General features: G+C 36.3%; 2 protein-coding genes across 2 annotated transcripts; both read left to right on the top strand.

Annotated features, from left to right (window-relative positions):
- On the top strand, positions 1-886 carry LOC109016453 (14 kDa proline-rich protein DC2.15-like). Its single transcript, XM_018998863.2, has one exon. It carries the CDS (start codon positions 139-141, stop codon positions 550-552), a length of 414 nt encoding a protein of 137 aa, XP_018854408.1. The 5' UTR covers positions 1-138; the 3' UTR covers positions 553-886.
- An 8,204-nt stretch (positions 887-9,090) lies between these two features.
- Positions 9,091-12,848, top strand: LOC109013118 (protein NRT1/ PTR FAMILY 6.3-like). Its single transcript, XM_018995092.2, has 5 exons — positions 9,091-9,345; positions 9,436-9,613; positions 9,722-9,761; positions 9,857-10,428; positions 11,439-12,848. Exons 1-5 carry the CDS (start codon positions 9,228-9,230, stop codon positions 12,310-12,312), a joined length of 1,782 nt encoding a protein of 593 aa, XP_018850637.1. The 5' UTR covers positions 9,091-9,227; the 3' UTR covers positions 12,313-12,848.
- Positions 12,849-13,664: the final 816 nt, after the last annotated feature.

Raw genomic sequence — 13,664 nt, 5'->3', positions numbered from 1 at the left:
CTCATGTATTGCTCTTACATTTCTGCTATAAATAGCGCCTCGATCTTTACATCTCCATAACAAAACTGCACGAACGCATTATCAGCACTAACAGTAGTACTGATTAGCACTTGGGTAAAAGTTTGAGATCATCAGATCATGGGTTCGGAGAGAACGACTTTGCAAGCTGCTCTTTTCATCTCACTGATCAACCTTCTCTTCTTTACCCTTGTAAGTGGTAATTGCTACATTTGTCCTAAGCCTAAGCCAAACCCTAACCCAAGCCCGAGTACTAGTACTCCTGCAGCCACGCAGAGCTGCCCCAGAGACGCCCTGAAGCTGGGAGTTTGTGCCAAGTTACTTAATGGAACGGTCGGTGCAGTTGTTGGGACCCCACCAGATGCCCCATGCTGTTCTCTACTTGGAGGGCTTGTCGATCTTGAAGCTGCAGTCTGCCTCTGCACTGCCATTAAGGCTAACATTCTTGGCATCAATCTTAACATCCCCGTTTCCCTTAGCTTGCTCATCAATACTTGTGGGAAGAACGTCCCCTCTGGCTTCCAATGTGCCTAGCTACGCATGACTTCTTTAGATCCATCTATCTGATTTGCAACCCTGCTGCTGTGTATTTTTGTTTTTTGTACGTTTTTCTCATCTCCTTCGTGATGAAGTGTTTGTTAATTGTCTTCTAGCAAGTGTTGATTAATAATGCAGACCCCAGGATTACAATTCTGATTGTAACTTTGGACTGCTTTTCAATTCTGTAGTAGCATTAATTCATGTACTGCGTAAGTACGTGATCCGTATGCGTCAATTTCTACTTTACAAAACTGTCCATGCTAGGCTTGTCTATCTTAATTTTTAAGCCAACTTTGAATGATAAATATTAAGGGAAAATAGCATTCTTCGTGAACATTTTCTTTTTACTCATATAATACATGAGCCCGTCGACTAATGATCTGCATATATAGTATGTACACGAAGCACGTATGCCGTGATTTACGTAACCGCAATGGCAATATGACATCACAAAATTAAGGGTAAAACTTAAGAAAAATTCTATTCATTATCTTTATGCCACATACCACACATAATTTTTTATTTTTTTCTCTTACTAAATGTAAATGTGTGGTCATGTATAGATGATAAATAAAATAACTCAATTAATTTAGAAAAAATAAAACTAAAAATATTAAAAATAAATGTGATATATAATGTGTGGAGATGATGAATTCGGCTCAATTTAGATACCAAAACCATCTCATCTCATATTTATTCCATCATTATAATTTTCACAAAAAATATAATAAAAAATATAATATTTTAAAATTTTAAAATAATAATAATATTAAAATATATATTTTAATAATATTTTATTCTAATTTTTAATTTTTATTTAAAATCACCTCATTATGGATCCCGCGCAAGAAGCCCAAATGGGCCGGAGATTTTATTATTTTTAAACAAGATACTGGTACAGTCACAAACCGGCCGCTATCTTGCGTGATCATATTGTACAAAACAACGGGCTGATCTGGCAGTAGTTTCGTAGAAACCCTATATACATATATCTAATATTCCCCACAATACTCTGTTAATTCCCCGCCATTATGTTCCCAACGACAACGAGTCCGGTTGCTGTTGAGAAAAAGTATGAATTTTACAGGGATATGTAAGTTTTTGTGACTATAATACTTTGATCATTACCATCAGAACTGCTTCGAAGGCTACCATGATCTCATCTGCAGTAATTCCAAAATGATCTCATCTGCAGTAGTACTGTAACCCCGTTGATTCTCAACTACATTGTTCCGTTGATTCTTCTCATATCTCTGTTGGCAAGGGCAATACTGATCTCTTATAAATATATATATATATATATATATATATATATGCTGTAGAGTATGTGAGGATGTGTCTGTATATATATACATGTGACTTCTTATGCCAACCAATTAATTGTAGCTATCTATTTGTTCTGAATTGAATTATCAATGGCATTAATTAATTAATTAATTTCCCATATATAAATTAATATTTATCTAAATTATGTTGATTAATCCTGCCTCCGTGAAAGATTCTTTCGGATCGACCAACGTCTAAACTGGCTCTTATAATATAAAGCGAGTCCAGCTTGTAGCTTATGAAATTATATATCATCATCATGTACAAGGAAAACACATGAGTGAATTAATAAAAAACTAATTAATGGGAAGTACTTAGTCACGAGTTCATATTGGAAATTGCAGATCGAGAAAGAAATGGGGTGTTTACCAACTATATAGCTTAAATTCAACATGTGAATCAACAGTACCACAACTCATGTGAGTGACACTCAGAAAAAGGATAAACTTTCGCAGGTCCAAATGCGATTTGGACTTTGATCAGCCACTTAAAACCAAGATTTGGATTTACAACGACTGTTGATTATCTATAATATCGGCTCAGATACACACGATGATCCACATGGGGATGATTCACGGAGATCAAACAAAGAGACGTGCAACAATATTTAACCTCATTTAATTTTTAAGAGCTGTTTTATTCAGCAGTCCTACACCACATAAGAAAAATAAAAAATATAAAAATATAAACAATAAGACTAAAACTCTAGATTTTCTCTACCCCTTTGTACTGTTTGTATTTTTAATTCGTATAATAAATAACATGGCATCATATATTGATGTCACGTCAAGAGTTTCATATGATTAAGTAGCATTATTCTTGTTGTTTTTTCATAAAGGACATGTTTATTCAGTTCTATTATATACTGTCACTTTTATATTCTTTATACATTTTATTGATGTGATTGATTAAATAAATTATTTTATATTAAAAAATATGAAGTAATTAATCACATTAATATAATACGCAAGGAAGATTGCAAGAATAAGTGCACATAAAATTTTTGAAAAACGAAAAGCGAAAAAGGGAAAGAGCTCCCACCGTTTTGAGTAGCCCATGGTGCCCCCAAAGCCGGAAGAAACAGGGCCTGGTTTGTGCTGTTATGGGCCGTGCCGTACAAACGTATCTGAAGCAAATCTTTTATGCTGCAAGGGGAATAATAAATAGTCTGGTGAGAAAGATGTTTATCACCTAAAGTGAAAGAAACAAAAGACAGACGAAAAGAAAAAGATGTGATGCAAACATCCCCCAACTAACTGATTAAAGGCAAAAGTCAGAACTAAATAATTGATGCACTATGGAATCTCCCACTTTCTTTGCTAAACAAGAAACAGATAGAATTTTATAATTTTTTTTTTTAAAAAAAAAAATCATTTTTTAACATAATTAACGTGGAAGACTTGCATATCAACAATGCATTCTAAAAATGTGTACTAAATAGATTTTCTCATTCTGAATATCATGATTAAATTAGTATTTTTTTTTTAAAATTTTAAAATCCACATTAATAAAATAATAGAACTTGCTTTGCTCAGCTTAGCCACATATTTACTTGTTTGGCTAACGTTTGCTAGCTAGTCTAATCAGGTTATAAAGTGGTTCAGAGCCATGCATGCACTGACCGTCCTCTTTCTTCTTTTTTTTTTTTTTTTGGTAATGGGTAATCGTCAATAATGGGGATGCCAATGTTACAGCATTAACGAGCAAAACTAAAATCATGATGATCAATTATTCAAACAACCCAATGAATTAGAATCATTTTTCAAATGACCAATCTTGTGGTCCAAACATATATGACCTCGTGTCGTGACCCTTTTCCAAAGCCTGTGTTAATTCTCAGTACTACTTTTGTCACACAATAATACGGGACACACGTCACATATTTAAAAATACAGTTTACCCACAAATGTTTTAAATTTTAATCTCACATATAAGCTGCTATGATGGCATGGCCCCAGCCGCCATATTTAGGCCCCATGCCATCTTTAACGCTGGAATTTAATTATGATATGGGTCATCTGATTGCTAGCTAGCTGGCCCTCTAGGCATGGGTGGAAAAATGAGGCTGCTATCATCTTTGACACGGCTTCGTATTATTATTGTTTGTTTCGTATCTTATCTCTTATCTTTAGGTATAGAATTCATCTTATTTAATTTTAAATAATAATAATTTTTATTATTATTCTTAAATTATGTCAATTTATTTCATCTTACTTTACTATACAAACGGACCCATGAGTTTCATCCGCTCACGTTTCAATAACATCGGGTGGTTCATAATTCTTAGCCGAGTAAAGCTCAATTTAAAGAGATCGACAGTGAAATGTGCTTCAAAAAGAGAGGACACCAATATTGGAAACATGTGATCTCTTCTCTCACTACCGATGGGAACGTCATGAGCGCTCTGTGCCACAGAGAAGATGGAGAAACGCTCTCCAATGTTTTGAATATCGTACTGGATGCTGTACCGGTCAAGGCACTGAAACGAAATATTTCAATATCGATACCGTTTCGAAAATAGCGTTTCGAAATAACATTTCAGAATAGTCGATATATAAATAAATTATATTTCAAAATTATATTCCAAAATAATAATCTATATATAAATAAATTATATATAAATACATATATATAAAAATTATAAATAGTCTAATCTGAATTAGAAGTCAAAAAATGAGCTTGTAGTTTGAAAAAATTAAAAAAAAAAATGAAAGCCGAAATATCGGCCGGTACAGGCCGAAACACAGGCCAAAACGGCCGGTATTTCGACCGATACGAAATACAGGTAATGCCTGTACCGGCCATTGCCCAATGGCCGGTACGGCAATTACCGACCGTACCGGCCGATATAAAACGATTTTTAAAACTTTGACGCTCCCTCCATGATTGATTTGGAATACTATGGCATTTGGCAATGACAGCTTTACCTTGGTTTATAAGAACCTATGTAGATTTTGAGACATGGTGATATATCTAAAAAGAAGGCTTTTCTCTTCACGTCTTCAGTACCTTTCTACTATCTTTTATATACAAGTAAATAATTTGAGTATTATTATTTTTTTAAGCTAATTAAATATATTGAATATTTACTTTACGAAAACATATAAATAGATTATATCAAATAAACCTATTAAATTGATGAAATTTTATAATATTCATTAGATCTATTTTTTAATAAAAATAATTTTATAATCTGACATATTACATCAATCTATTTTATATATTCCAACAAAGTAGTTCAGTTAACTATAACACGAGAGTGCGGCAAACAGTAAAAACTTTGGCCAATTTCGTATACAACAAACCTTGTTTGAATTCACAAATCATTTCAACTCACCTCAACTCATCTCATTTTCATCATTATAACTTTTTCAAATTCACACACAAAATATAATCAACAATTCAACTTTTTCAAATTCAAAATAACTTTATTAAATTCTCATACAAAATATAATAAACAATTTATTCTTTTCAAATCTTAAAACAATAATAATATTAAAAAATAATATTCTAAAAATATTTTAGAATACTAAACGACTACTCTTTGGCCAATTTCAATATCTTACTCCATTTTAGTGTTTGTTTAAAGAGTGAGATGAGATAAAGATTTTGTGAATAATAATAAAATAATTTATGAATAGTAATGAGATAGTTTACGTTGAGTATTTTTTTAATTTTCTAAAATGAGGGGAAATTTTGAATAAAAAATATTATAAAATTAAAATATTGTTAGAATATAATTTTATAATATTATTTTTATTTAAAGATTTAAAAAAATTGTAATGATTAATTTAAAAATTTTGTATTTAAATTATGTTAAGGAGGAGATGATAGTGATGAAATTGAGAATTTTGATACCAAAATCCAACTCATTTTATTCAAGTGGGACGGCAACCACCAGCCATTGAGGTCATCTCCACGCACGGCAAACACCTTCAAAACTCGCCCATGTACACCGTGAAACACCAAGCTGCTGTCTGCCAGCTGAACGTCTTCTCCACCATGGAATGATAGGTCCAACACAGATATTCAAATAATAAGTGAATTGTTTCTTTTCGGGTAAGAAAGTACCACACGGTTTGGATAACAAATACTTTTCTTTTTTATCCCCTCATTGATAATTCTTTGGTTGCTTAAATAAGCAAGGCCACGTACAAGAATGCTGAAATAAATGACAACATGCAACTGCTAGTAGCCAGTAACCGAAACCCATCACAAACACAAAGACACGTAACAATAGAAAACATATCACACCAAAATAACGTGCAGAAAACAGAGTAAACGACTAAAGAAATAAATATGCCGAAAAAAACTAACTACTAGTGACCCAGTCTTCACGCTGCACCACATTGCCTGCATGCAGTATGCAACGTTTTCCACGTCCAACCTCATCCCATTAAGTGGATCCTTGTCCTCAAGGTCCACAATTGGGAATAATTGCAGTAGGTTTTTTGTCTAGCCATTTATTGGTGGAACCGTACCCGTTTGAAGGTCGTTTGCTACTTGTATAGGTGTAGCTTCACAGATAATGTTGCCGCTGCCATCGTGTCCTTCCAGCATGAGTAGTCGTGACCCTTTACACCAGTGACTTGCAGTAAAATGCTCATTACAATTAAAACATAGACCTTGAGCTTGCCTCCGCTGCATTTCATCCCAAGTTAGTCGCTGAACAAGAGCTGTAGGTACAACTAGTGCTACCCGAGTTGTTGGCAGAAGAGCTAACGGGGCTCTCCTAGTGGTGGAGGATGTACACATGTCCCTTGCCTAGATAGTTGATCATCTTTCATTCGCGCGAAGCTGATAGCCTCCTTTAATGTTTGAGGCTTAAACATTCGGATACCATCCAAGATGTCCATTTTTAAGCCACCCATAAATATTCCTACAAGAGCTCTTTGTGTCCAGCCTTGTACCCAATTTCCCAAGCGCTCGAATTCCCGCTGGTAATCACGCAGAGAACCATCCTAGCTTATCTTTGAAAGAGTTTCATCAAAATCTTTGCACTCTGAAGGCCCAAAGCGAGCCCAGAGCACGTATTCAAAATTTGCCCATGTGAGTGCACGTCCTTCTTCTCGAAATGTCCTGCGGATCCACTGCCATCACTGTTTGGCCTTTCCTTCCAATTGGTAGGAGGCCAAAGAAACTTTCTGGGCTTCGAGAGTATTTTGGAACTCAAAAAATTGGTTCACACGATTGAACCACTATGTTGGATCATCTCTTGAGAATCGAGGAAATTCAAGTTTTACTATTTTGGAGGATACAACATGTCGTCCCCCATCGTGGCCTTCACGATATTGGTTACCGTGGTTTAAAGGTTTCTGGTTTGCGAGCAATATATCAGAGAGACGGGTAAGAGTTTCTTCCAAATGACGAAGTCTGTCAGCCATGCTGAGCTTCATCTTGTGTAGCCCATCTTGCACTCCATCTAGCCCTGCCTCCAACTGCTCAATACGTTCCTTATTGGTTCCCATAAATAATCTTGCTCTGATGCCAATGATAGGTCCCAACACACATTCAAATAATAAGTGAATTGTTTCTCTTCAGGTGAGAAAGTACCGCACGATTTGGATAACAAATGCTTTTCTTTTTGATCCCCTCATTGATAATTCTTTGGCTACTTAAATAAGCAAGGCCACATACAAGAATGTCGAAATAAATGACAAAATACAACTGCTAGTAGCTAGTAACCGAAACCCATCACAAACACAAAGATACATAACAATAGAAAACAGATCACACCAAAATAACATGCAGAAAACAGAGTAATGACTGACGGAATAAATATGCCGAAAACAACTAACTACTAATGACCCAGTCTTCACGCTGCACCACATTGCCTGCATGCAGTATGCAACATCTTCCGCATCCAACCTCATCCCATTAAGCGGCCTAACACGGAAGCCCAACCCCGTCGCACTACCACCCAAGCGAGTCAATCCAAACCACTTCCAAAGGCCTTGTCGTGTGTAACCCGAACAAGTAATAACACACACACACAATCTCTTTCTCCACAGTGTCCAACCAAAAACTAGCCCTAAGCCGTCGCTGCCTTCACCGTAAACCATGGAAAAGTTTGCACTGAAAACTACCTAGCAAAGAATTGATGAGGAATATTGAAACCCAAGAAGACAGATGTAAACATGACAAGAAGAATATTGAAGAGGAATATGCTGAATGAAACCTTGCAAAAAATTATTAGAAAGCAAAAACCAACAGAGCATAATGGAAGAAAAAGTTTGCAAAAAATATAAACAAGAACAATGGTTGCTCGTGATGGCCGTGAAATCTAAGGTCGACGATTGTTGCGGTGGAGTGAGAATAGAGTCGACGGGTAAAGAAAATTTGGTTTGCCTCCCAAGTGAAGGAACTGAAAATGAAGAAAGAAATTAAACACAATAGGATGTGGATGTGCAAAAATTGGAAGAACTTAAAGAAAAAACTATAGACATTAGAAGATTTTTTATCATATTCTCTATTCAAAATGTGCGTCGATTTCTTCTTTGAGAGTTGAATGTTATAAATTGGAGAGAACGAAGAGAAGAGAGAGAGATAGAGAGAGGCTCATGAATACAAGAGAATTGGGAGAGAGGGGAGTTGGATTCTGGACGGTATTTTTTTAATAAAATGTTTTTAAGATAAACTATATAAATATTTGCAAGAGTAAAGCTACTTTCACTGCTCCCAATCCCGTTATATATTTTTTTAATTTTTTTAATATATATATTTTTTACTTAGTGATTAAGTGCGTATTTTTTAATGATATTATCATTTTTTTATTTTTTTAAAAAATATTTTATAATATTAAAAATATATATATATATATATATATATATAAAAGTAAAATAAAAGAACATAATATTTTATACTATAGGTGGCTCCTAGTGGGATTGGGAGCGGTGGCTGTAGAGCCACCCTATTTGCAAACACCCTCATTGGATAATCCAATGACAGGTGTCCTTTCACCCAATATATATTTATTTTAAGGAAAATATTTTAGACATAAAAAAATTATATAAAAATAAATTTATAAATTGATGTGATTTGATGCGATACTTCAGATTATAAAATTATTTTTATTATAAAATAAATTTAACAAATCTTATGAAATTACGTTAATTTATAAATTTATTTTTATATAATCTTTTTGTACGTGTAGTTGTCTTATTTTAATGGATGCAAAGTTTTTGAGTATAAATAGAGGAACAGGCCTGCACCGACTGAGCCACGAATTCGAGTCTCCTATCTACGGCCACCATCATCCAATCTTGAATCTTGATTAGTAAGAGCATTAATTAAACTAGAGCTCCTACGGGCTACAGGCGCGCGCGCACACCAGATCGCGAAGGATGAGTCCTTCCCTGCCTCAAACACAAGGGAAATCCCTCCCAGATGCCTGGGACTACAAAGGCCTTCCGGTCGAGAGATCTAAAACCGGTGGCTGGATCGCTGCCGCCATGATTTTGGGTCTCACTCCCCTTCACTCTCTCCTACCACTTTTGTGTTAAACCTTTTCTCAATCTAAGACTCTTCTTTCTATGATTTTTAATCATTCAGGTGGAGAGGCAATGGAAAGGTTAACGACGCTGGGTATTGCCGTCAATCTGGTGACTTATTTGACTGGAACCATGCATTTGGGCAATGCTACCTCGGCCAACATTGTCACCAACTTCATGGGCACCTCTTTCATGCTCTGTTTACTCGGCGGCTTTATTGCCGACACGTTTCTTGGCAGGTTCAATCTCAAGTTCAGTTTATTGCGTCTTGTTCCGCCTAAAAAAAATGGCTCAAGACTTGCTAAAAAGTTTGTTGTTTTTGCTTGATTTGCATCCTCTTTTGACAGGTATCTCACGATTGCCATCTTCGCCACCGTTCAAGCAACTGTACGTAATATTTCTTGCTTGGTTGTAATGTATAAAGAATCTCAGCTTACTATTTGGAAGTTATTTATTAATTTTAGATTCTTTTTGGTCGTTAGGGTGTCACAATCTTGACAATCTCAACCGTGATTTCCAGCCTCCGTCCACCCAAATGTGCCGCGGACACCGTTCCCCCCTGCATCCCCGCAAGCGGCATGCAGCTAAAAGTTCTTTATCTAGCGCTGTACCTCACCGCCCTCGGCACCGGTGGTGTAAAATCGAGCGTGTCGGGCTTCGGCTCAGACCAGTTCGATGACTCGGACAAAGAAGAAAGAGCCCAAATGAGTAAATTCTTCAACTGGTTCTTCTTCTTTATAAGCATAGGCTCACTCCTGGCCGTAACCGTTCTTGTGTACATCCAAGACAATCTTGGGAGAGATTGGGGTTATGGAATATGTGCGTGTGCCATATTGCTCGGCCTGGTTGTGTTCTTGTCGGGCACGAGGCGGTACCGGTTCAAGAAGCTTGTCGGTAGCCCGCTTACGCAGATTGCTGCGGTTTTTATCGCTGCGTGGAGAAAGAGGCATTTGGAGTTACCTTCGGATATGTCGTTGCTGTTCAACGTCGAGGACATAAAAGACGAGGGACAGAGGAAGAAGAAGCAAAGTTTGCCCCATACCAAGCAGTTCCGGTAAGTAACCACCTCGACCTAGCTACCTCAACTAACTCATTAACTGCATCTAAACTTTTTTTCTCCATTTGCCCTGCTAAACTTTCGCCTTATCTTTCTCCTGTCTGATTTTATTTCTTCAACCTAAGAAAGGAATAATGTTAGTATGCATTCTTATTTTGTTCTTCGACTGCTGCATTTTATTTTATTTTTTTCATTTTATTTATTTATTAATTAAATAAGTGATTATTAATATATTTTTATTGGACGCTGATCATATGGCATATAAATACTATGTGTCCACCAATAAGAAAATGACACATAATCATTCTTTAATTTAATTTATGTATCAAATTTTATAAAAGTTAAAAACTTTTTAAAAAAATATTATATATTCCAAGATCCTTTGATCAGTGGCCAACCAGCCGGTGCGTTTGGCGCAATGCGCATGTCCTTCAGGGCCGTGTGAATGCCAAGTGCCAACTGATGGGAAAACAATAGCACACTACCACACTAGCTTGATGTTTGGAGTTGGGACTAGCAATTTGTCCGCTCTGCTATTCTATCATCTCCTTTCCATATCCTCTTAACTTTTTATTTTCACCTCGAAATTAAAAAAGCCAGCTTTTTTGTCGTATCGTATTCAGACTCAAATTCATATAAATCAGTCTCTTGTTCACCAGTATCATGATGTCCAAGTACTCAGTGTCAGTCATGACATCTAAAACTTACCATCTCGTTCTGCCTTATATACACATGAAAATGGCACAACGATCGATACAAAACAAATAAATTAGTAATATTCATGACATCAGGTGGTCCACTAATTTCATAGATCAATACGTATCTTATACGTACTCATCTTGTTGTTATATATTTTATAGAAATTAAATTGCTCTGTTTATAAAACAATTCAATACTACTATATTTATAAATTGATTCCTTTGATATGATATTTTAAAGTTGTTTTATAATAAAAAGAATTACGTGACGAATTATTTTCTACACTCTTCTTTCTCCTATACATGCAGTTTCCTGGACAAGGCAGCAATCAAGGACCAGGAAATGTCTAGTAGTGGGAATACTGCAGTAAACAAATGGTATCTTTCAACCCTAACAGATGTTGAAGAAGTGAAATTGATCGTCAGAATGTTACCCATATGGGCCACCACTATCATGTTTTGGACGATCTATGCTCAAATGTCCACATTCTCAGTCGCTCAAGCAACCACTATGGACCGCCATATCGGCTCGTTTCAAATCCCCGCAGCTTCCCTAACAGTCTTCTTCGTCGGCAGCATTCTCTTGACTGTCCCCATTTACGACCGAATCATTGCTCCCATTGCAGGGAAAGTGCTTAAAAACCCACAAGGTTTAACCCCATTGCAACGCATAGGGGTTGGTCTCGTTTTCTCAATGTTTGCAATGGTGGTAGCAGCACTCGCTGAACTAAAGCGTTTGCGAGCCGCAAGATCATATGGTTTGTTGGAAAATCCAACCGCAGAGATCCCATTAAGTGTGTTTTGGCTGGTTCCGCAGTTTTTCTTTGTGGGATCGGGGGAGGCCTTTACGTATATAGGGCAGCTAGATTTCTTCCTGAGGGAGTGTCCAAAAGGGATGAAGACAATGAGCACAGGGCTGTTTTTGAGCACACTTTCGCTAGGGTTTTTCGTTAGCTCTGTACTTGTTAGCATCGTGCACAAGGTGACAGGGAAAAGGAAGCCGTGGCTAGCGGATAATCTTAACCAAGGGAAGCTTTACGATTTTTACTGGCTTTTGGCAATCTTGAGTGCTTTGAATTTGGTCCTGTATTTGGTATGTTCCAAGTGGTATGTGTACAAGGACAAGAGGCTCGCGGACGAGGGTATAGAGTTGGAGGATGTGGAGCCTACTTGCCATGCATAATATGGTTTGATCTCTCTCTTTTCATTTGAGTTTCGACGGCCGGTAATTTCATGTACGACTTTTACTACATACATACATATATATATATATATATATATATATATATAATCAGCCACTAAATTGACATGGATGATAATTCACATGCATCATGTCTAGAATGAAAATTAGACCGGCAGACACAATTTTAGAGGTGGTCTCGCGTGCATGCCACTCTACCCAAACTGGGGGCCGGGATAGCCACACCTTTGTTTTGGGGATTTTGTTAGTTTCTTAATTTATTCCATGCAGTACGTACGTAGCTAGATTGCCACTACTTGAGGGGTATAAAATATGTACAGTAAAACTTTGTGTAGTAAAAAGTACTTGTTGTACTAGCTCTAATATTCTATTTTCATTGTAAATCACTTCATTCGATCTACCGTCAACGTGACTGTAATTAATATGGAAAACACTACTTTATCCTCTTATTTGTATCGCTACATTTGACCGCTTGGCTTGAGATATACATTGTTTAATATATCATAAGAAAAAAAAAATTCTCTTAAATTTTTGCTTGAGATAATCAAATAAGAGAATATATTAAACAATGTATGCTGCAGTTTGACGAGGAAATTATATATGCAAAGCCGTTTATTTATAACAATTATGCTGGGTATAACAAGTGATATAGTGTACCGATTGTGCACGAAAGATGACATGGCAGGAATATTTTTTTCATATAAAAACAAAAAGAAAAATACGGAAGAGAAAAGAAAGAACATCGGTCTGCCATTTTCATTCAATCTCTCCACTAAAGATTGGCAAAGAAGAAGAAGAACTATCGGTCTTCTGGAATAACTCCACGTTGCTCCCCCATTAAAAGCACATATAGCATATACCCACTGTCACTTTCATATGCTCCATTCCAAGCCACTCTCCCCAAGTCTCTCTCTCTCTCTCTGATTGTCTCTTTGCGATTGAAACTATGTGATTTTGTTTGATGAAAGAAAAAATATCTGCTCGAGTTTTGCTAAATCACCAAAATTCTCTTCATCAAGCAGAAACATAAGATTTTTATCAGCCTAGCTAGCAACACAGCTAAAATTATATTTAGGATTTTTTTTTTTTTAATTATCATCAGTTCAGTTAAAATGTTAGCTTCATAATTGAACCGTAGATTATATTCTGGTTGAAGTTGTTGGTTGCGGCTTGGAGCTCTGAGAGTGAAGTTCTTCCAGGAAGACTTGAAGCAGCAAATTTCACCATCTATAGGAACTGGAGCATCCAAAGCCAAAATCATCCCTCCTACAATTATTTTGCTTTCCCTCCTAAGCTTTGCGACACTTCTTAGCGAAGGGAAGGTCTGAAAGTGC

Source organism: Juglans regia, chromosome 9 (assembly GCF_001411555.2).
Source record: "Juglans regia cultivar Chandler chromosome 9, Walnut 2.0, whole genome shotgun sequence".
NCBI classification, from domain to species: Eukaryota; Viridiplantae; Streptophyta; class Magnoliopsida; order Fagales; family Juglandaceae; genus Juglans; species Juglans regia.
Note: the sequence above shows the minus strand (reverse complement) of the source record. Positions and strands in the feature narration are given on the sequence as shown.

Excerpts from the sequence above, each read along its gene's own strand:
- LOC109013118 (XM_018995092.2), top strand. The coding sequence starts at position 9,228 with ATGAGTCCTTCCCTGCCTCAAACACAAGGGAAATCCCTCCCAGATGCC. Across the intron at positions 9,614-9,721 it reads GCCGACACGTTTCTTGGCAG|GTATCTCACGATTGCCATCT; the intron begins GTTCAATCTCAA and ends CTCTTTTGACAG. Across the intron at positions 9,762-9,856 it reads TCGCCACCGTTCAAGCAACT|GGTGTCACAATCTTGACAAT; the intron begins GTACGTAATATT and ends TTTGGTCGTTAG.
- LOC109016453 (XM_018998863.2), top strand. The coding sequence starts at position 139 with ATGGGTTCGGAGAGAACGACTTTGCAAGCTGCTCTTTTCATCTCACTG.